The sequence below is a fragment of the Bombus huntii genome, chromosome 2 (assembly GCF_024542735.1).
Source record: "Bombus huntii isolate Logan2020A chromosome 2, iyBomHunt1.1, whole genome shotgun sequence".
Classification (NCBI taxonomy): Eukaryota; Metazoa; Arthropoda; class Insecta; order Hymenoptera; family Apidae; genus Bombus; species Bombus huntii.
In genome coordinates this window covers 21,585,430-21,605,954 of record NC_066239.1, presented here as the reverse complement: position 1 = coordinate 21,605,954, position 20,525 = coordinate 21,585,430, and the positions used below count along the sequence as shown (strand labels likewise).

At 46.3% G+C, this 20,525-nt stretch overlaps 1 protein-coding gene across 10 annotated transcripts in view; it reads left to right on the top strand.

Annotated features, from left to right (window-relative positions):
* LOC126872886 (uncharacterized) overlaps positions 1-20,525 on the top strand; it is a 186,479-nt gene that overhangs the window by 58,644 nt on the left and 107,310 nt on the right. For 7 of the 10 annotated variants that reach the window (XR_007692234.1, XM_050633179.1, XM_050633116.1 and 4 more), the window contains one exon: positions 2,476-2,661. Coding sequence is in view for 5 of the 10 variants with exons in the window: in XM_050633116.1 (XP_050489073.1) it covers positions 2,476-2,661 (186 nt within the window). In the remaining 5 variants the exon portion in view is untranslated. Of the gene's footprint in view, positions 1-2,475; positions 2,662-18,623; positions 19,016-20,525 lie in introns of those variants that run through there. The other 3 variants (XM_050633169.1, XM_050633150.1, XM_050633160.1) reach the window with 1 other exon arrangement.

Genomic DNA, 20,525 nt, shown 5'->3' with positions numbered 1-20,525 from the left:
GAAGAGTAGGTTTACTTACAGGTAGCAACGACTTCCAGTTTACCAGTTTCATCGAAATTTCGTCGAAACGTTGACGCTTTGATCGATGGCTCTGTGAAATTGTACTAAAATTATGTTCGAAAATTAGCGTCGAAGCTGAATCGAATTGAGAAATTTGTCGTCGAGAACACAATGTTGCGACTTAAAATTCCGCGTCGTACGTTTCAATTAGGAAGGAATCTCTTAATTACGTTTCCGCGAACGAAAAAATGTGAGAAACGTTAGGTCGCGTAGCGATGTTTCGCTCGGCTAAACTTTATACGTGCATTTTGCCTCTAATTGAAATACAGGCCCTTTGAGTTGCTCCTCCTTCAAGGATCCGCAGGTTAAGCTTGCGTAATTTATTTGCCAGGGATCCAGTTTCTGCGACGTTGCATCCGACGTAAGTAGGCGTGCATTCGAGGTCGACTTTAGTAATTGCATCCTTTCGAATATACAGGTTACCACTTTTCCCATTTTCCTGTTTATGCGAATTACGTCACCGACGTAGGAATCGACTCGAGCAAATCGCCGATTTATTCGGTTTTTTTTTATTTGGTTTTTCAGTTTGTTTTAAAAAAGCACGCATGACCGAAGACGCGCTACTATCTGCCGCCACTCAGCGGCTCGCCTCAACAGATGCAGCTTCTCTTTAACGGCCCTTCTGTCGGTCTTCTATGTACTTTTTTATCTACCGTCAACACGATATCGCGTCGCTCGGCGTGTTTGGCGTTTAGATAAGAGCCGAGCCGTTGCGAAGGAGGCCTCGCCGGGCCCTTTCCACGTTTCCGCTCTCACACTGCTTTCCACGGGGACGGTAGATAAAATCGTTCGCTCGCTCCGATCGAACCGGTACGATCCTCCGCGCTGCGTACCGCGTCCGATTCCTTCTTTTATCGTAGCCGTACGTTTAATCCTATAACGTTGACAACGTTCGAAAACAGGAGTAGCAAGCGATTCTTCGGAACGGTACGGTTTCTTAGCACGGGTTTTTGTTACGACACGAACGTTCTAGCAACACGGTTGTTCGCGTTCGTAGCAGGCAGTTTTAATCACTGCAACCTATCGTAAGCATAATACAGCGATAATCGTGAAATCGAGATCGAGGTCGATAATGCGACGTATGCGTTTGAATTTGGTTACGTCACTCTGATCGACATAGCGCGATATCGAATATTACAGGATACGTCTTTAGTCAAAGTTGTTCGACGTTTCACGACAAAACGTTCGTTTATCATCTTCGTGACAAAGCCCTGCTGTGGAAGGAGCAGTATTTTGCAATTTTATGCGATTTTATGGAATTTTCGTAGCGCCGACAAGGCGGTAACGCGCTGGTTGTAGGAGTATTTGTGTTGTTTCGTGGGAATTAACGCGTCGCCGCGCGTCGCTCGTCGCTCGTCGAGGGGATCGCAGGTGGGGTACTGTGGCGCAACCGGATGTAACCAGACTTTTTTTTCTACGTAACTCTTTACCAGGTGTGAAGTACGATATATTTTTTAGAAATTGACAAAAAAATCGATAACGTTGCATCTAGACGCGCCATATATTTGACTTTGAATCTTACAGGAGGAAAATACGCGATATATACGTGTAATGTTTTGAAATTGAACGTTGAAAAGCGACTGGAAGGATCAGGAATACGCAATACCGTATTTCAAAACGTATCGTCCGAGACAATCGGTGACCGACTAATCTTTGAAACGGGAAACGCCGTGTTCGAACGCACCGACGATAAATTCGAACTTTCGTTCAATTTAAACAAGACGCTATCAACCGCCGGATTTCTTAATCGAAGCGTGCGTTATCTTCGATGAGATTGGTAAACCGGGTTTCTCGATAATACGTTCGGATTCGTCGCGGCTGAACGTATCGTAATTGAAATATCTTCGATTAGATCTTGTTACTCGGAAAGATTTTACGAATTATTTTCGAAGGTACACGCGCGACGCTTTCGATTTCTCCTCGAGTGTCGGGTAAATTTGATAGTCGGGTAGAAAAATACGTACGTATCCCGCATTCTCATTCTATCTTACCAACCCGAACGCGTCCCTTCTTTACAGTCGTCTACCTTACCTGCAGGTGGTCGAACGGCGATATCTCTGTAAAAAGCGACATTCGCGATAGTAGGTAAAGTTTCCGCCAACGAACAAGGTAGAACGATCCGTTATCGGTACGACGACGCGAGGCTGCCGGCGATACGTCAGCGATACGACCGAAAACGACAAAATTGTACGTATTTTGACACGAACGAATCGTTTTACCTAGCATCGCATTCGTATCGGTTTGTACGATTATTCGTAAACTCGGCTATACCGCTGTTACGATCATTCCGGCGTTATCGTAGCATATTACTGTACGAGACTCTCGTATCTCTGGCGTTAGAACGTCTTTACGATGCTTTGTTTTACGACCATTTTACGTCATTTAGCACATCGTGGTTCTTTATTTGCATTTTAGCGATCAGACAACGCCGCATCGCCATCTGCCCGGCACTCTGCGAGGTTCCCTGAGCTACTCTCACAGCCACCGGCACAACCATCTCCACAGACATGATCCACCGTTGCCACCGGCATATTGCACTCCGCCTCCGCCGCCCACCTCCAGTTTGCCCACAGTGCAGCGTGGCTGTGCCCTGCATTCGAGGTAAGTCGCCGCAGCCGACCCATCCTGTACACCGGCCTTAATTGCCATACATATGTACTCGTTACTCTGGAACGTGTCGTACGACCGTTGCGGTCTGTTTCAATTCTCCGTGACCGGTGCTATCCTTTAAAACGTCACGACCACGCCGGTCTATTAATCCGCTCGGCTCTTCCCTCTTGCTTCTGTTTTTCCCATCGCGCCTACCTATACGTCTACGTATGGTCGTGTATCGAGACTGTACCAAGGCTGTACCGAGGGATGCAAGAGGATTGAATTTCAGGGTGAGACTGGTTTTCGACACCCGATACACGCTATACGTACCGCGGAACGTTCCGGACCCGATCGTCGGGTAATTGTTACGCGAAGGGTGGTGAATGGCTACGGCCTACCGAAGCAACGATGAATCGCGACCGGTTCCAACCGCGTGTGAAACAGGGAAAAACACGGACCCTGGCTAAACGCGAATGATCGTCGATGAATTGGCTGTGCGCTCGCGCTTTCTAACTAGAAACAGCAGAGAGAATAGATGCGTTTAGGAGACGAGTTTAAGTAAAAGTATATCCCGCGTATCTTTGCAAGGCAAGGTAAGGTAATATTTGACGTCTTCGTCAAATATTTGTTTCCGTATCGACGAAACGCGGCAGCCTGTTCGTATTACGAACTTCAACCGTATTAATTTGATAAGAAAAGGCGAGCCAAGAGGCGAACGTGCAAAGGTAACGAGTGGCTTTCGATCTCGAGTGGGATAAAAGCAGACCGGCGATTAAAGTTCTCGTCGGAGGAAGTCTAGCGGTCGTAAAAGATCGTTTTCGTCCTGTTTGCTTGGTTAGGCGAATGCTACTGCTACTTTTATCGTTCCTAGCAGAGCGTTCGGCAAATTTAGCCGGTTCGCTCGATATTAGCCCAGTCCTGTGTAACGTGGACGATATATTTTCGAAATTCTCGATATTAAATATGCGAAATGCACAGCGTGAACGTAACGGTCGGCCCTCTCGAAATACGACGGAGTTTCGTATTTTGCGAGAGAAGAAAGAAAAAGGAGAGAATTACGAGACGCGGAATCGTTTCATCGGCCTGGGAAAACGTTTTAATTTGCACGGACCCGGTCTCGATCGCGCGCTCGCACCCGGCTAACCTCGATTCGTCGACAGCGTATTCGAACGAGGCTGAACTCGCGTTTTGCATTCCGCTTTCGATCTGGTCGCTGCCATCCTCAACGAGCGTAACCGTCCCGCGCAAAAATCCCACCCGTGGGTCACGTTTCGGCAGGTTCGCCAGGATTACGGAAACGCTGTCCGATACGTGTACAAATTCCAGCTGTGTGCGTCGGCTCTATCTCTCGCGCTTGCTTCCACCACCACCGATCTCGACGATAAAACGTTTCCCTTTATCGACTGCCGCTCTTTTTCCTTCTTTTCTCGTTCCCATCGCCGCACCGTGCAACTCTTTTTCTTCGCGCCGCTGCAACCCATTTCAATCAATCGGCCTTCTTCTATTTATCTTCCTGCTTCCGACTCTCTGCTCCTCCTTGTCGCCTCTTTGTTGCTCTTCTCGTCTCGCTTTTATCGCTCTCCTTTTCCCCGCCTCAGCGTCTTTTCGCCGCTTTTCCTGCTCGATAACGGGAATTTATGACGAGCTTCCTCTAATTCGTCCGTCGGATTCGTTAACGGTTTTAATCGAAACTGGACCGCGTAATTACGAGCGACGAGGTCGAGCGACTGTCGGGGGCGGGCTTCCAAGCAATATATATATCCGCGTTTCTTACCTTTCGTTCGATAGCATCGTCACGACTACATCCTCGAAAGCATTACTCCGCGTTCGAAGAAGTACTAAGCTGTTCCAGGCTTTGATCGATTCCTTCCCACCACAGACTCTATTATAGGTTCGACGCCGACCCTCTTGCGATAGCGACGTTGCCGTCGAATTTGTCATTCGAGGCAGGATCGATGTCTTTCTAATCGCTCTTCTAGAGCCGACGTTTGAATTTCACTCTGAACGAAGCCGATAGCCCGTGCTTAAACAGGTGCCATCGAAATACGTTCGTTTTATCGATCGACTAATTTTCTATCGATGCTCGTGTAACGTCAATTGATATCAGAGACCAGGCCACACACCACGGACAGGATGGCACTCAGATGTCTGCATATCCTTGGCGCGCACCCTCAATAGTCTTAAGTGCCCACCAGGGGGCCTTGGCATTTTTATAGTTAAGGTCCTTCGGACCAAGCGAGTATTTCCTGTCTTAAATTTCCCTTTACGTTTATTGTCTACCACGTGTTAGCTTAGAAAGTTGGTTTCCTCCACATCTGGTATGTTCCGTTGGCAACTTTCTCGGGAGGGCGGCTAAAACCCTTCCTGGTCCACCAACCGTCCTATTATCCAATCGGAGATGGTGTCTACTGCCCTCACTTCCTTAACCAAAATTGTCATCAACAAATCCGATAGTCCCGTGTCCTTAGACACACCCACCCCTAGCTTTCCTCAGACACAGTATCGTCAGTAAAACTTCACTTATTCTGTATCCTTAGAATAGTCAACATATCTATGTCGGTCTCTACTCTTATAAGTCGCGTACTTAATGTATTGTTGTAACTAAGTCTTACATAACGTGGTTGGAGTGAATTGTGATTTATGTTAATTCAGTGCGTGTTACATTGTGATTGCTGAATTCATAATAAAGGTTGATTAAAACCAAGTAAATAGTTGTGTTACGACTCAACTATATTTTATTTTCACCGACCAACCCAAAAATTACGTGACACTCGAGTCGCGCCATGCGATATGCAGCGCCACAGCAACGTCCTTGCGAAGGTTCCGACCTAACCGTATATCGTATCGTTCAGCGTACGCTCCGCGATGCATTGTTCGCCGTATCTCGATAACCAATTCGTACGTAGCGATACTTTGCATAGAAATGCGTAATCGTTGCGTAAACTTACCGCTAATCTTGCGTAAACCAGCGTTCACGGTATACGACGTATTAAGCGAGGAATTGAAATCTACGGCGAACCATAGACGCGTTGCGTCGATCGTGAATCGAGCTACCAATTACGTAAGTGGCTATCAAGAATAGCTATAGCTTTGGCTAGATCTAACCATTAGGCGAATCGACTCCGAATCACCGTTCGCCGCTCTAACGATCCACGGTGTTATCACGGCAATATACTCGTGTATCGCGCTATACCTTTGCTCGAGATTCGTTACGAATCCCCATAGATCACGTCGTTGCCATCGAGCGTGAAATAATATATACGCGCGTCGATGGAGTGAAATACGTACGTGGAAGTAGAAAGAGACCAAAGGGAGACGAGAGCTCGATTCGATCAAATTGAATCGCCGTCGAATAAAGAGTAACGGTAGTCCGTTACCGTTCTTGAATAAAAACAGAGAGTGAAAAAATATAAAAAAAAAGGAGAGGAAAAAGATCAACGACTAATTCGATCAGCGACGCCGGTTAGATCGTTTAGAATCGAATAACGGGCATCGACTGGAAATCAGAAGCGAACATCGACTCGACGAAAGTTTACGTTCGACGTATTTCGTTTTCAGCGGCGAATCTGGCTCCGGCTATTCTGGTTCGGCGAGTTCCAAGTTTCGCCCGTTGAAAGTCTTGGACGCTTTTCTAATTAATCCGCGGAGCTCGGCGATAAAAACGTTACCCCGTCTATTAGCAAGTTCGACACGCTGTTTTCCCTTCTTTTTTTAATCCCTCTCCGTTTCCCTTTCTTCGGAGGTTTAGTTCGGCTGCAGGGTATTTAAATTTTCCTTCGTCGAGCGAAAAGTTCGCGAGACGTAATTGGGCTGTTTATAGTTGGCCGTCGCGCATCCGTTCGTCTCTGTAAATCGAAGGAAATCGAACGCTCCGTCCCGATCGACGACAAGCTGCGATCGTTCTCGTTTCCACAAAGCGAATTTTCGAGAAAAATCTTCGATGTAGCTTTCGATGCGTTTACGATTTTGCGCCTCGAACAGAACGTCGATAAATTAGCCAATCAACGCATCGACCGTTATTTCTGCATGCACCTATATGCGTGCGGTTTTGAAACGCACGAGATTTCTGCTCGTTACCTCTACTCTGCTTCCACGGAGAAACCGTTACCATTGCTCCGTTACCTTGCGCAAAGCGAAGAAAGAAAAGAACAACGCGACCCTTCGCTCGAAAATTGTCAACTTCCGCTCCAGTGGGGCGCGATTCCTCAAACATCCGCGACAAAGCTGCGAACGCCCTCTCGGCATTCACCACCCTCCAATCGGTTGTTCGACTTTCCTCTAGCTGAGCGATAACGCGCGATTAACGCCTTCGTTATCCGCCATCGTCCGTTCTTCGACCCTTTCTCGTACACACTGCCGTAAGTAAACCATCGACCCTTCTTTCTTTTGTTCCGTATCGCTTTAAACTCCGCCAATGGATCGATGCGAGACCGCCTTCCGAGCGAGTTTCGTAATTTGAAAATACGTACCTTTAAAACCGAACCGCCAAACTGTGGCGCAGATTCTTTTCTAACGCAGTTGGTAAAAATTCGATACACGAAGAATCAGCGACGAAGGGAGGAAAAGAGCTACAGCGAGGAAAGCGAGAGAGGGCTGAACGCGATCCTCGATGCAGCTGCGCTCGTCGTAAACCTAGATGCCGAAAACAGCCGTTGAACGAACGCAACTTTAATCGTAAGAAGTAACATCCTCCACCTTGTTGCAAACGCACGTGCAATTATCGGGCGATCACAGGTAGATTCGTAAAAGAAAGCGGGTTTTCAAATTTTCCACGGCGTATCGTTGTTACGGTAAACGCGTGGGGACGATCGCATAATGGCATAAATGGGACAACGAGAAGTACGTCGAACTGTGCACCACTCATCTTACGCGAGCGTACTACGCTTCCGGGATGAGCGTAGCTTTTTTACGACGGAATAAAGTGGAAGCGGCGTGTACCCGACCGTCGTTTTCAGACGAACGCCATAAAGCGGTAAGAATGGGAAAGGGTTGCCTCCGCTGTGGGATCGAGAGATTTGGAATCTCGCAACAGGAGCTTATTCCTCTCTCTCGAGCCGACTGTGACTCGCGCGATCGAAAATAATCAGGTAGAAATTCTGCGAATTCACGGGGCTCGTGCATTTTCCAACGGACGTGGCGAGGAAAATCTGCGAAATGCGTTATTTCGACGTAACTTCTCATCGTTCGCGCCAGTGAGCCGAGATCGAATGTCTTAAAGCGTAAATTTTCTTCTCAGACGGAATAAATAAAACGTAATTTACGCGCGGATAAAGACTCGGGCTCCGATGTCCGACGAAGTGGCAGGAGCCGACGTTAAGGAGTTGCTTTTTTCGTGTAGGATCTAGGGGATGTAGGGAAAGCTGCAAACGCGCAATACCGTCTTTGGTGGTGTCCAACGATCGAGACCTTTGTCCGCTACCGTATCTCCGAAACTGGATGTCGCGGATGGAGGAAACGAGGCGAGGTTCGCGCGAACCGAAAATGTTTTCGCGGAGTCTCGAAAGAGAGGCCGATACGAATATTAAAACGATCGGGGGATGCGATGTCGGAGTAACGGAACGGAGACGAGAATTAAATGCCATTGGCGCAGGGAGGACGATACGCTTATGGCACGTACTCGCGAGAATCGCGTTTCAGAGGGTAGGTCAGGATAGCGACGCGGCAGTCCGATCGATTTTCAGGAAATTGAAGGATTGTACCTGCAACTGGATTAAGCTTTTAGAAGGCAGAGCCGGTTTCTATCGCATTGCAGCTAGTCGAGCGTTATTTCGTTACCGGTCCAACTAATACCGTTGTGCTAGGCGGACGCTACATTTCCAGCTGCAATCCGTTATTACATTCCGAAAGATCGTTATCCTTGTGTATTCGGATCGATTCGGTTACCTGTGCGGCGTAATTTCTCCTTTGTAATCTGCTTCCTTCTCCGAGGATCGAGGATATCCTTCGTGGGAGGTTGCTCGTACCGATCGTGAAACTTTTTGTAATTCGATTTTTATTCTAAATCTTTTACGGATGGAGAAGTAAATGCGGCGGATTAAGTGTCCAAAATGACGTGTCACGTAATTAAGCGGAACGCGAGTTACGCGTGTTTGAACTTTAAAGTCGAAAGGATCCGGCATCTACGTCGTCGACGAAGACCTATCCCTTTTTGTTTTGCTTTAATCTCCGCGTTGATCGACTGGGATGGAAGCCAAATAATATCAACGGGATAAATAACAACACCGTACGCTCCACCATTTGTTATTCGTCGATCAACTCCGAATTACGATGTACCTGCTTTAAACTTTCGCGCGATAAAATACCAACGACGTTCTTCGTAAGAAACTTATGGAAGAAAGCTACGATACTTTTGACGGTCGAACGCGGTTATTCAAATTACCATGATTTTAATATTTGTTATTATTTTTCGAAAAATTGCAAGTCCTCTGATCCTTTCCCCTGAAAATAGATCGGCCTTCGAAACTGAACGACGTTCGATCTACGACTCGGAGTCGCTTTGTCTCCTTTTTTTCGATCTCAACGAAACGATAGCCCGTGATCGCAATTACCAACATTCTCGGATATTAAATCGGATCCTTAAATTTCATTGCCTTCGTAAATCTGACATTTTTTTCATTTCACGTTTCAAAGTTGAATCGCGTCGTTAATCGAATTTTATACCCTCGGTCGAAATTTTACCCCCATTCGGTCGGTTGTTTTCGAAAGTCGCGCGTAATTTGGTCGCGTTTTCGTATTCGCCGTTGATGCACGATTATTCGTGATTTTTTGATCGACGATCGTAAATACGTACAACGAAGCAGTTCCAGTTAATCCCGTAACGGGAAACCGACAAAATCGCTAGACGAGCGAAATCCGCGAACAAGTGGTATCGTTGATTTCGAGTCGTTCCGATCGATTTAATCTAGATAGCTAGTCGGAGAGCAACGCGAGAAACAAGTTCCACACATTCTCGTGGCGAGCTTGCCGCGAGACCTCGCCGTGTAATGAAAGTATTTCCGGGAAACAGTTAAGCACCTTAAAACTGCAGCAGAGATAGAAAGGTTGGATGGAGAGAGGATCCAACGCGCCTTCGACGCGCAATCTACTAGCGACCATCCGTTATTTATACAACGGGGACAACCATACTTTTTCCGAAAAACGAAAATTTATCCGTCTCCTTCCTCTACCGGACGACTATTTTCTCCGGGAGAATTCTGATTTCGATTTCACCCGTTTCTCCTCGTTTATTTTCTCAAGGTTCCTACGCGTAGAATTTACGTCGACGAAAAGAATTCGAACAAAATCGTAAGACGAAGAAAACGCGACGAAACGCAAAGTCGATGGTGCGTCGGTCGAGATGTCTTCGATTGGAGAAGATCAGTCCACGAATGGTTTCTTCTCTAATCACCTAAATCGCTGTATTACTTTTCTTCAAATTCTTCTTTCTTCGATTTTTATCCGAGGGAATATCGTTCCACGGAAGGAATACTAGAAGCGGTCGAACGATTGACAAATTCCACGGAGAAAGCTGCGTATTAAGATGGAACCGGCGAAGGAAGACTCGAGTCCCGGCGAGTATTTGCTTTCGCGGCTGATTCAGCCTCCGAATATAGGAGCCAATTGCACAGCGAGATTTCCGAACGTACGAACGATAATTGCAGGATGAATCGGCCGTCGGAGTTGCCGCAAGTTCGTTGGCCCGCGGTCGATGAAAGTAAACTCCCGATGAGGAGAGTTTCGATCCGAACTCGTAATTGTTAACACGCTACCGCGAAGATCAACCAGTTACGTAATGGCAAAGTACACCATCGTTTATCCAAGTAATTAGGGGATTTCTTACGATTGTCTTCGTTTTCGAGATATACGCGTAATTCTTCGATAAAAAGGTGATCATTTAAGAAGACGGATGGACGTAACGCAAACGAATTCGACCAATCATCTTGTTGGAGTATTACAAACTTTGACCGTTGTCGATCACCGTGACAACCACGACGATCCTTCGCTATCCCCGAGCGGTTTCGTCGATTATGCTATCATCTCGAATATCGTTCCTCTTTCAAAGTCTCGTCGTGCGAGGTGGTGGAGCGCGGTGCGACGACTTGCGTATCGCTTCGACCGAAAAATTTAGATCGGTCGTTCTCCATTAACGTCGTTAACGATTCCATCTTTGACGATGGATCGATTCGCTTATTCGTAAGCGGTCGGTTCTCTGGTAATTTCTGGCCGAAGCAAGCTCGCATGCGCGCGAACACGTACCCCGTAGCGCGACCAACTTTTGCATAATGCAGCCGTGTCACGTGCAGGGGCACGTGCGCATCAACGGATCCATAGCCGGTGCGCGAATTCCCTTCTTCCGTCGCGTTTCCTCGTTCGTTCGTTGGTTTTCTCGGTGTGTCATCGCCGCAGCAGCGCACCGAACCGACCCCAAGCGACTTGTCACCCCTCGAGGATCTTCTTCTACCTCCCCTGGTCCGATATTTTGCCGGAAGCTCCTCCACGTTCCCGAGGTTATCGCCGCTGTCGTGAAAAAATTCACCGCAGCCTCTTGCGAATTCGTTCTACTTTCCCTTCTTGCCGTATCCGGTTCGCCGTTATTCAGGCTAGAATTCCAGCCAGCAGGGCGATCGGGATACCCTACCACATTTTTTACTCTTTACTTTACAAGTGTAACCGCGTGTTTTCGTATTTTAGGTGTATCCGGCAGGAACGGTGGATTTTTAGGGATACCAAGGATATACGGATATTTATTTCAAGATTCGATATACAGAGAAATATTTCCTGAAAACAGCGAACAATATTTCGATTCTAAGTCTCTGTTCTACCTTCGTTTCGCCTCTATTTTATCTTCTAAATTCCAAGTATATACACTTACTATTTATATCCTTCGCAACGTTCTATTTTCGTTCGATGCTTACACAGCGTGTTTCTCGATTATTTTCGGCTTGAAAAACCCTCGTTAACGATGATTATGATAAACTTTGTTTCTTTTCTCGTTTTACGCCCAATCTTCTCGTCTCGCTCATTTTCCTTCTCCCATTTGCTATCTGTCCTTTCGTACAATGTCCGTTAACGCGTACTTTCTCGATCCTCGTTCGGTCACCCTTTTCTCTTTTCTTTACCCCTATTTCCGCTTTTATCTATGTCCCGCCACTCTTGTATACGCGATCTTCTTCGACACGTTCGTTATTCTACCGCGCCCTTCCTCCTTTCCTTTCGTTTTCCTCTCTCTATTCTTACGAAAGAGCAAGCCTGCCCTTCGCTTTACGTTTACCCAGGCTCATCGACGGTTCGACCAGTGAAAGAAACTTGAATCCTCAAGAAACGTAAATCTCGTGACAGGCTCGTTCAGGAGACGCACGACAGGCACGCGGGAAATCACGTGCATCCAACGGCGGATCGTACGTCTTCCTAACGAGTGGTCGCCAAGTATCAACGATTAAGGTGTACGCTGTTTATCTCGATGTAATCGAAAGAACAAATGTTCGAGGAAACGTCTATCGCAGAAAATTTATTTCTATCTTTAAAATCGTTTCAGAGATAGATACCGCGTTAGTCGGATTAGATCAGCTGAAAACGTTTTTGCAACGCTAGACTCGGACCTTGTAGAGAGTAATTCCCATCGGCCGATCGGTGTCGTTCCTTCTTCGTGGAGTGATTTCTATGCCTCGACTTGCACGCGAAGACGAACGAACGTTGAAACGGCACTCGCGTAGCGTTCCCCTGACATTTACCTTAATGCTTGTTTTCCAGTTTCTATCTTTTTAATTTCCCTTTAGCGTTCTGTTTCTAGTTTTCCTTAGTAATGCAACGGAATTGCGACAGTGTGCGAATACACGGTGTAGCGGGACAATGGCATCCGGTTGACGATGCTGCGACGAAGCGACACGTCGCGACGGTGGATCGATGTCGACGGTTCACCTGGGAATTGCCGCCGATGTCGCGCACCGGATCCCTGAAATCGGATATTAATTAGCGGCAAACGATTCGATTAATCCGTGCGTCTGCGAAGGAAGTTCCCAAGGCGACGTGCTTTCGCTCTGGCTTCGCTCTCGTCTCGACAATCGCTCGAATTATCGTGGCTGCCAAAGGTTCGCGTGTCCCAGGGCGTGTAACGTTATCTGGTGTGTAGCAGCGAGGTGATTTCCGTGTAGAATCTTTGCAACGTTCTTTGTCGACGCGACATAATATCGTTATAAATGAATTATTTAGACAATTCCCCGTAGAAACGACTACGTTTCGTTCTCTTGGGAATAAAAGTAATCGCGTGTTACGAGCGGCTACAAGCAGAAATTTTGTCTAGGATATACTTAGCTACGCAATATTTCAAACTGCTTCGAAACTTTTCGGAGAAACATCTCCGGACGATCTATCTTCGATTTCTCGTTTCAGTCGAGATCGAAAAGAAATCGCAGAGTTCCCAAACTATTTCTCAAACAACAACAAGCAGAAATACCTATACGATGGGACATGCCGGATTTTCGTAGTATTAGATACGCGCGCGATACTTAAGCGGTAAATGTAACGTGGTTTAAAATTTGCGCGTCAACTTCGAAACAACAGGAACGCACTAGTCTCGATAGTTTTCTATTCCGAAAGGTTTATTTGTTACAACCGGACATCCCGTCGGTGCGAGTTACTCGTTACGACCCGCCTTACAAGTCAAGTTCTATTTTTTGTCGGACAACGCTGGTACGCAAGACTAGAACTTTATTATTAACTGGGAACCAAACGAGTCGAGATATCGGATAGAAAAAGAACTTGGCGCGTCATAGCGCGTAACCGAGGTAGCAGGCCTGACTACTGACGCTTATAGTCGAACGCTAGTCGTTTGTTCGTATCAGGAACGAATCTGTCAGTTCCGAAAATCCGTAGTCAGTTCGTGCGGAAAGCGCCAAGTACCCCGTACATCTAACAAGTACGACTACGCCCCTGTCTCGTTTAAATACCACCACCTGCATATCTTTATAGCGGGTATCTGGACCAGTTGAACGAACCGTAGTATAGCGACTATTTTGTCACGTACACAGTATGTTTACAAGCACAACAGCGTTATCGAACGATTCGTAGGTTTAACGTCCGCCTTTTTGTCTTCTTACTTTTTCTTTTTCTTTATATCGTCTGAATCGTCGTTCCGACTGCATAAACGTTTGACATTTTGACGCAGTTGGAGAAAGTCGATCAAAGTTCAGCGTTTGCGCTGGCAGCTTTGAAAATTTAATAATTTTATCCGAGTATACACGAAGTATCGAATTAAACTTGAACGTGGCTCGTTCTTTCTTTCCTTCTTTCTTTCTTTCTTCGTTCGACTGGTTATAACGACACTTGAAAAATGTACTTGGTTTCCTCCTCGACCTAGCCCAACCTCTCTGTATCTTTGATAATTACAGATTCCAGATTAAATTTCAAATATTCGATACTCGACCATTTCATCGTGTTGTTAAATTTTCTGTCGTTTACGAAGATACCGCTAACGCATCTTTCGTCGCCGTGCGAGATTCCGCTTATCATATTCATTAAAATATCGCGTAACCAACTCGATTCTGGCTGCTTTTTGCAATCGTAATTCTTAAGAGCAAAAAGCAATCTATTCGAGGGTCGATGAAAGTGGAAAAACCCACGAAAGCAGTCGAGAATCTTTCGTACGCTTTACTTCGCGCGATCGCGATTCGAAACTGTTCGAAGCGATCGACCGAGCGAATCGCTTTGTGTTCGACGTCGTCGTTCCTGGCGAGACAATGGCTCGAGCGAAGATAACGATCCGGCGGAATCGTTTCCCGCGTCGCAGTTCGGATTGAATCGATCTCGTTAGCTAACCGGTGGACGGCTCTCGATCGAGGGATCCTAGGAATTCGTCGAAAGAACGTCCGCGAACCTTGTAAACGGTAACGCGATTTTCTTTTATGCCGAAATTAAGCGTTTTGACTCACTCAGGGCGTTGACCGATCAAGTAGAGATCTTAAATCATGATGTTCGAACAAAAAATTACATATCCTAATTTCTGTGTTGTCACATTGATTTATTGATCGATTCGGATACTTCAACGAACGAAAATAATAATTTAAATTGTTCGAACTGACGCTGATAATAGGACGCTCGTAACAAAATGTAGCTGAGGAAGGAATCTCGTCTCTGATACCTTTCTCTCAATTACATCGTCTTCTCGTAACTTTTCAATAGGATTCGCTCGGTCAACGTCTCGTTATCCCTTTTCTTTTTCATCTATTTTCTTAAATTTTCGCCGACGCTTGCTCTGTCACGACCGTGTTTCCGTTTAGACTGTACGCCGCAGGATCGTCGATACGGAAACCGTAACCCAGGAAAAAATGATCACTTTGCCGTACGAGCGAGCACCCACGAGCGTTACCATCTCGCGTGATACCGTCCAGAAATTTATTAATCAGTCGATTCGTAAGTTGGTAGTCTCTGGCTGATCGAGTTTGACTTTTTAACGTAATTGATTGGTGAGCGTAATGCGCGTAATGTAAATCGTTGTGCGACGAAACTCCGTTGTTTAGATCTACGTTGGATTCTTTGAAATGTTCTCTGCTTACAACGCGTAAGTATAAAATTTTCTATTTGCAAGTAGGAAGGATAATATACTCGAAGCTTTTCATAGTTGCGCTTTATTCCGTGGAGATGTTTTCTTATTTTTCCTTCTAGTTCAGCGCGCAAAAATATTCTACGATAATAAGTCGTACAACTTTTCAAATGCGTCCTCTCTTTATAAATTTCTCTGTTCGCCAGATCGTAGTTTATTGTTTTAACCGCGTACCATACGATATAGCATAGAAGATTCATAGATTTGATCGCGTTACAAACTGACCATCTTCGACCAGCTGATAAAACCTTCGTTCGCGACAGCCATCGAAGAGCGAAAAAGTCCCGTTTCCTCCGAACTTATCTATCTTTTTCGTCACGCTGTTCCCGAGAAAATCGGGACGCTGCGCCGGTATCGAGGTCGTCCGAACGATAACGACGAGATTCCAAGGAGAGAAACGAGAAAAGTTGGCGCGAACGATCGATCAAGACGCGCGATTATAAATTGCCGGTTGTTTAGTAGGCCACTGTAATCTGTCCGCGAGCGGATGATCGCAGTTGGAAGCTGACCAAATGTAAAAGCTTCTTATATTTCGCTCTGACTCGGACGAGCCTCTTCCGGGACATTGACGAACGTCGCCTGACTTTTTCCTCGTTTCTTTGAAGCATCGCTGACGGGTATGATTTTCGTAAAATGCCAGAATCTTTCCACATTCTAATTAAAGCGTTCCTTCCGTACATCTTGCAATTTTATCGCTCATATCTCGCGCTATGAAAGTAAAATGAAATGAAAATAATTCGATCGATCCAGAAGCTACGTTTAAAGACTTTTTGCTGTGTTTTCAAGCTTTCCGTCGAACGCGATGTTTATGGATGCGCGTGGAATATATTTTTCATCGAAATGCACTCGCTAGGCAAAGGACGTATATCACCGAAAAGGAAGTTTCTGGTTTATCTTAGAAGGAGGACACGCAAACCTTAGTAGGTTAATGCGCGAGGATCCAAGGACCATCCTACCGACCGACTTTTCGTTCCATCCATTACGCCTGTTTACCCGGATTCCCGTTAAGAATATCGACCCTACTGTCTCGAAACAAAAATCAGGCTTCGTTCGCTTATTTTACAGGATAATAACGGTCGTGCAAAAACCAGAGCTAGACAACTGCGCGGAGTACGAGAAGAAAGGATCCTACGATTAATTGAAATCCTAGGCTCTCAACGTGATAAAAAAATGGCAGAGAACGAACGCACATACCTTTTGTCCGATTTATTTTAAATACGTTCTACTTATTGCAGAACGTACAATAATTTTTCCAAGGATAATATAATTTTATATAGGATGTATTAAATACAGTGGAATTGAATGAGCGATGCGTTCGCGTGCGTACGCCCAGCGTGAAACCTGTCGTCAGCTGTTCATTCATGGCTGCCGGTTCATGCCCGACGAGCGAGGTCGATCGAACGACCTAGGTTCGGGGATGCGATAGCGCGCCGAGGGGAAGAAAGTCGTTCCCTCGGTAGATCTTCTTTAATGTCCACCGACGTGGACTTCTCTCCGATGCGCGTCGAGGTAACGATAATAAAACGGACGCGGGGCGGCGCGGCGTTGGCATTCGTTCAACGGGGACGATCGTGGTAACGTTGATCGCGAATCTCGCGATTAGGCGAATTACCAACGAGCCGTGGAACGTCGAAGCGAAGGTCGTGCTCTTTATTTCAACGACCATGATCAACCCGTTGTTCTCGCATCGCTCGACCTTCTTTTCATTTGACGCGGAAATTACTGTAGGGACAGCGAATCTTGCATTCACAAACGAATAAACAAAGATGTACGTAGATTTCTAGATTTCTTTATAACGCAATAATTTTGCATTTAACGAATCAACCGACGCTAGAAAAATTCTCGACCGAATCGTTCACGGCACTCTGTCAACCGACGGTTACTCTTGTCGATCGTGTCACACCCTTAAAGATTTCACACATTCGCGCTACTCGCAACTGTTTTGTTTTTCCTCCCAACTGCAATACCCTATCGTAAATGTATTTGCTTGGTCCTCGATCATTCCTCGTGTACGATGCACGCCGCACGCGCAGACCAGTCACTCCGTCGTACGGCCATTCGCACGATGACAAATAACAAAGATTCAATTTTCTACTCAATCGTAGCGTCGGTTTAACTTTGTCGAATTCGTAACATTTAAGAAAATAGTATACACACACGCACACGGTATGGATTTAATGGTCAGCGATGTGTACTCTGATTTCTAAAAACGTTAAAAAGAGAAACGAATCGATCGACGTTTCTTCTTTACGCCGCTATGGCACGCAGGAAATACGCAATCGATGCGCGACGCGTGGCGATGATAAAAATAAAATCTTTCGATTAGATAGTACAAATTGTCGGAAACTTTCACCCCCCAGGCGGGCAAGACTTTGCTGTCTTTACGCTTAATTTTTAAGTCGGCGCTGCGAGACCGACGGCCCCGAACGCGACGTCCCAACTTTCAATTGGTTTACGTTGTTACAGTTTTATGCTTTTATACAGGAAACAGAATTTGTCTTGCGTAATCCGCGTCCTCTTCTGAACTTCGGGAAAATTTAAAGCGTTATACGTATCGAGACTCTCGGTCTGAAAAACTTCGGGTTCCGTTTCTGGAAATATCGATTAAAGATTCCTAACCTAAAACTTAATCTACGCCAGAAAATTGAAAGATCGATAGATTTTGGCCGGAAAAGCGCAGAACTCGTTTTACAAAATCGTCCTAAAGCTAATCCCGAAAAAAATTTCGTTAACTCCGTACGGTCGTTTGAATTTGTAAAATTTAAAAGAAGAGAGGCAACTTTGGTTTGCCGATCCGTTTGTAACGGAAAGGGATCTTTGAAAAAGACGAATACAAGGGTGTTAAAACAGAGGCATTATTCTTTGAAACGAGCCCAGATAGACTGGTGATAGATCCTTTTTCGCCAAGTTCAAATATCGACAATGTTTTCGCTGAAAACTTAACGGTTCTTCGATTTTGTGACGTAGCGTATTTTATTACGGTAATAATTATTGCTTCCAAACGTTTTTACTGGAATGTTTATTTTCCCCATATGAAATATAAAAGAACTAGGAAATGCATCGAAAGTGGAACATTTCTGTACGGGTCTCTCGTAAAAAGATGAATAAATCGCTAGTCATCGATTCCGGTAGGTTCAGTCGACATCAGTTCGTGAATCTGGTCAATTCCAAAGGAGAGAACATATCTCTCTCTCTCTCTCTTTCTCTCTCTCTCTCTGCATGGTAAGGACAATGCGCTGTGGAAAATTGAAGGGCGGCGGCGAGGGGATGATGCGCCGGCAGAGGCCGGGCCAGGTTGGCCGAGGCCACGGGCTGGAAGCGTGGGGCGAGGACGGCGCGAGGGGCGAGACAGCCGGCAGGGTGAAAGGAGGGTGAAAGGAGGGTGGAAAAGGCGCATGCCAGTTGTGCCGTCGCCGCGTTACGAGTCGGCCAACAGCCCGGCTTCTCGTTCGCATCCTCGATCCCTCTCTCGCGGCTCTCCGGTGCATCGTTTGTGCTGTCAGTGTTCCTCTCGTACGCGGCTTTCCACGGTGTTTCCGGTCGCTCGTCTCCTCCGTGGCGGACGCGGTGTTGCTTTACGTTCACGTGACGCGAAGGGGTGTCGACGATGCACGTCGCGACGATGCTACGAGAAGCCGGTGTTCCGTCGGGCTGATCGATTGTTTTCGATAATTAATCGCGATTCCTGGGAGCAACGGCCTCCTGGGTATTATCGGCAGTCGGCTTTTCTCGCGATATTTCACGTGCGCCGCGGAAAATGCTACTCGTTAGCTCTGCCATGCCGCGGTAAGCGATCGCGTCGAGGCTGGTCCTTTCACGAAAGGATGGTCTGTCTCGGCGAGTCAAGTTCGGCGATAGAAAGTGCGCGGGATCGAGAGTGGCGTTTAGTCGAAGACGAAAATGGATTTTCGGTCGAGCACGATGGATGGCGCGTCCTCGCTGCGCTCGCCCTTCGAAGTCGAGCCAGCCACGAGCTTTACGTAACGGAACCGGGGCTTCTGCCGGGAATTACGCAGGCCGGCTACGCCGTCGCATTTTACCTACGCTCGAAAGTTGTTGTTCGCCTGCATCGAATACCACCCTGTGCGTTGCGCCAATGCCTTGGAAGCTATGGTTCGAGATGTCGATAGGGTGAAACGATAGCGAGATAACGAGAAGCGAATTATGTAAGGCGTTTCGAAGACAGACAGAGAGAATGCGATTCCGATGCAAATGGAAATGAACAGCAGGCTTTTGGTAAACGTACGCGTACGTCGTTCAGTTCGCGTTACGCAGTTATTCGAGTATCGATTGTCCGCGATATCTATCCAGGATCGTTTTCATCGAGCGTGCAGGAATTTTTCCTATAAAAATACGGTTTGTTCTTTTCGTCGGTGGTTTTTTGTATGATCGTCGCACGCGGAACGGTAGCGTATCGCGCGCTATTATCGTGTTCAAGAGAGCGTCGATTTTCCCGTAGTTTTGTTTCCGTCAAAAAAAGCGAACGAAAATCCGCGGATTACTCTCTACGATAATTCTCTTCCTGCTTTTCGTAGTCGTCGTCGACGGTCTCTTCGGCGGGCAAGGTAATTAGAACGAAAGAGGGCCGACCTTGACTTTTTGACGCGACGAGACGCGACGCGACGCCTCGTTTCCGCGAGTCCCGGCTGCTTCTCCTGTTCAACGCTCCGCGATTTAATTTCTATCGATGCCCGTACTCTCGTTAAGGAAACTTCAAAGGGTAGGTAGGTTAAACGAGGAACGACGGCCCGATTTTGTCTTTCGCTAACTTGTTGCGAGGCAATTTGGGATAACGAAATTACGCTCGAGGCAAACAGGATTTGTGAAAGGTCGAGTAATTTTCGCATTCGATGGAAGCTTTAATGTTCTCGTACTTGGCTTAATACCATTCGAGCGACGGCCTCCGTCGCTAATTTTCTTTTACGGTAGCAAGTACATCGTTTACGCCATCTTTTCCGCTAAAAAGTCATTTTTCGTTCGATTTCTAAATAAAATGTAACGAGAAGCAAAACACCAAGTACGATTTCCGTAATGATCGTAGTTGGTTTTAAAATTCTATGCAGCACAGTTGCTTCGTATTCTTCGAACATTCGCGCCTTGAAATACGAAATCAATAGGTATATAAATATAATAGTAAGGTATATATAGTAGGTAAGATTATTTTACTTCGTAATCAGTTCTATTTTAGCATTTCCGCGATATCGCAGCTGGCAACGTGGTTTAATAGAACAGCGAGCGTATATCCGAAAGATATACTACCGAGGGTTAATTCTCAATTGGCATATTGGAAGCGTTC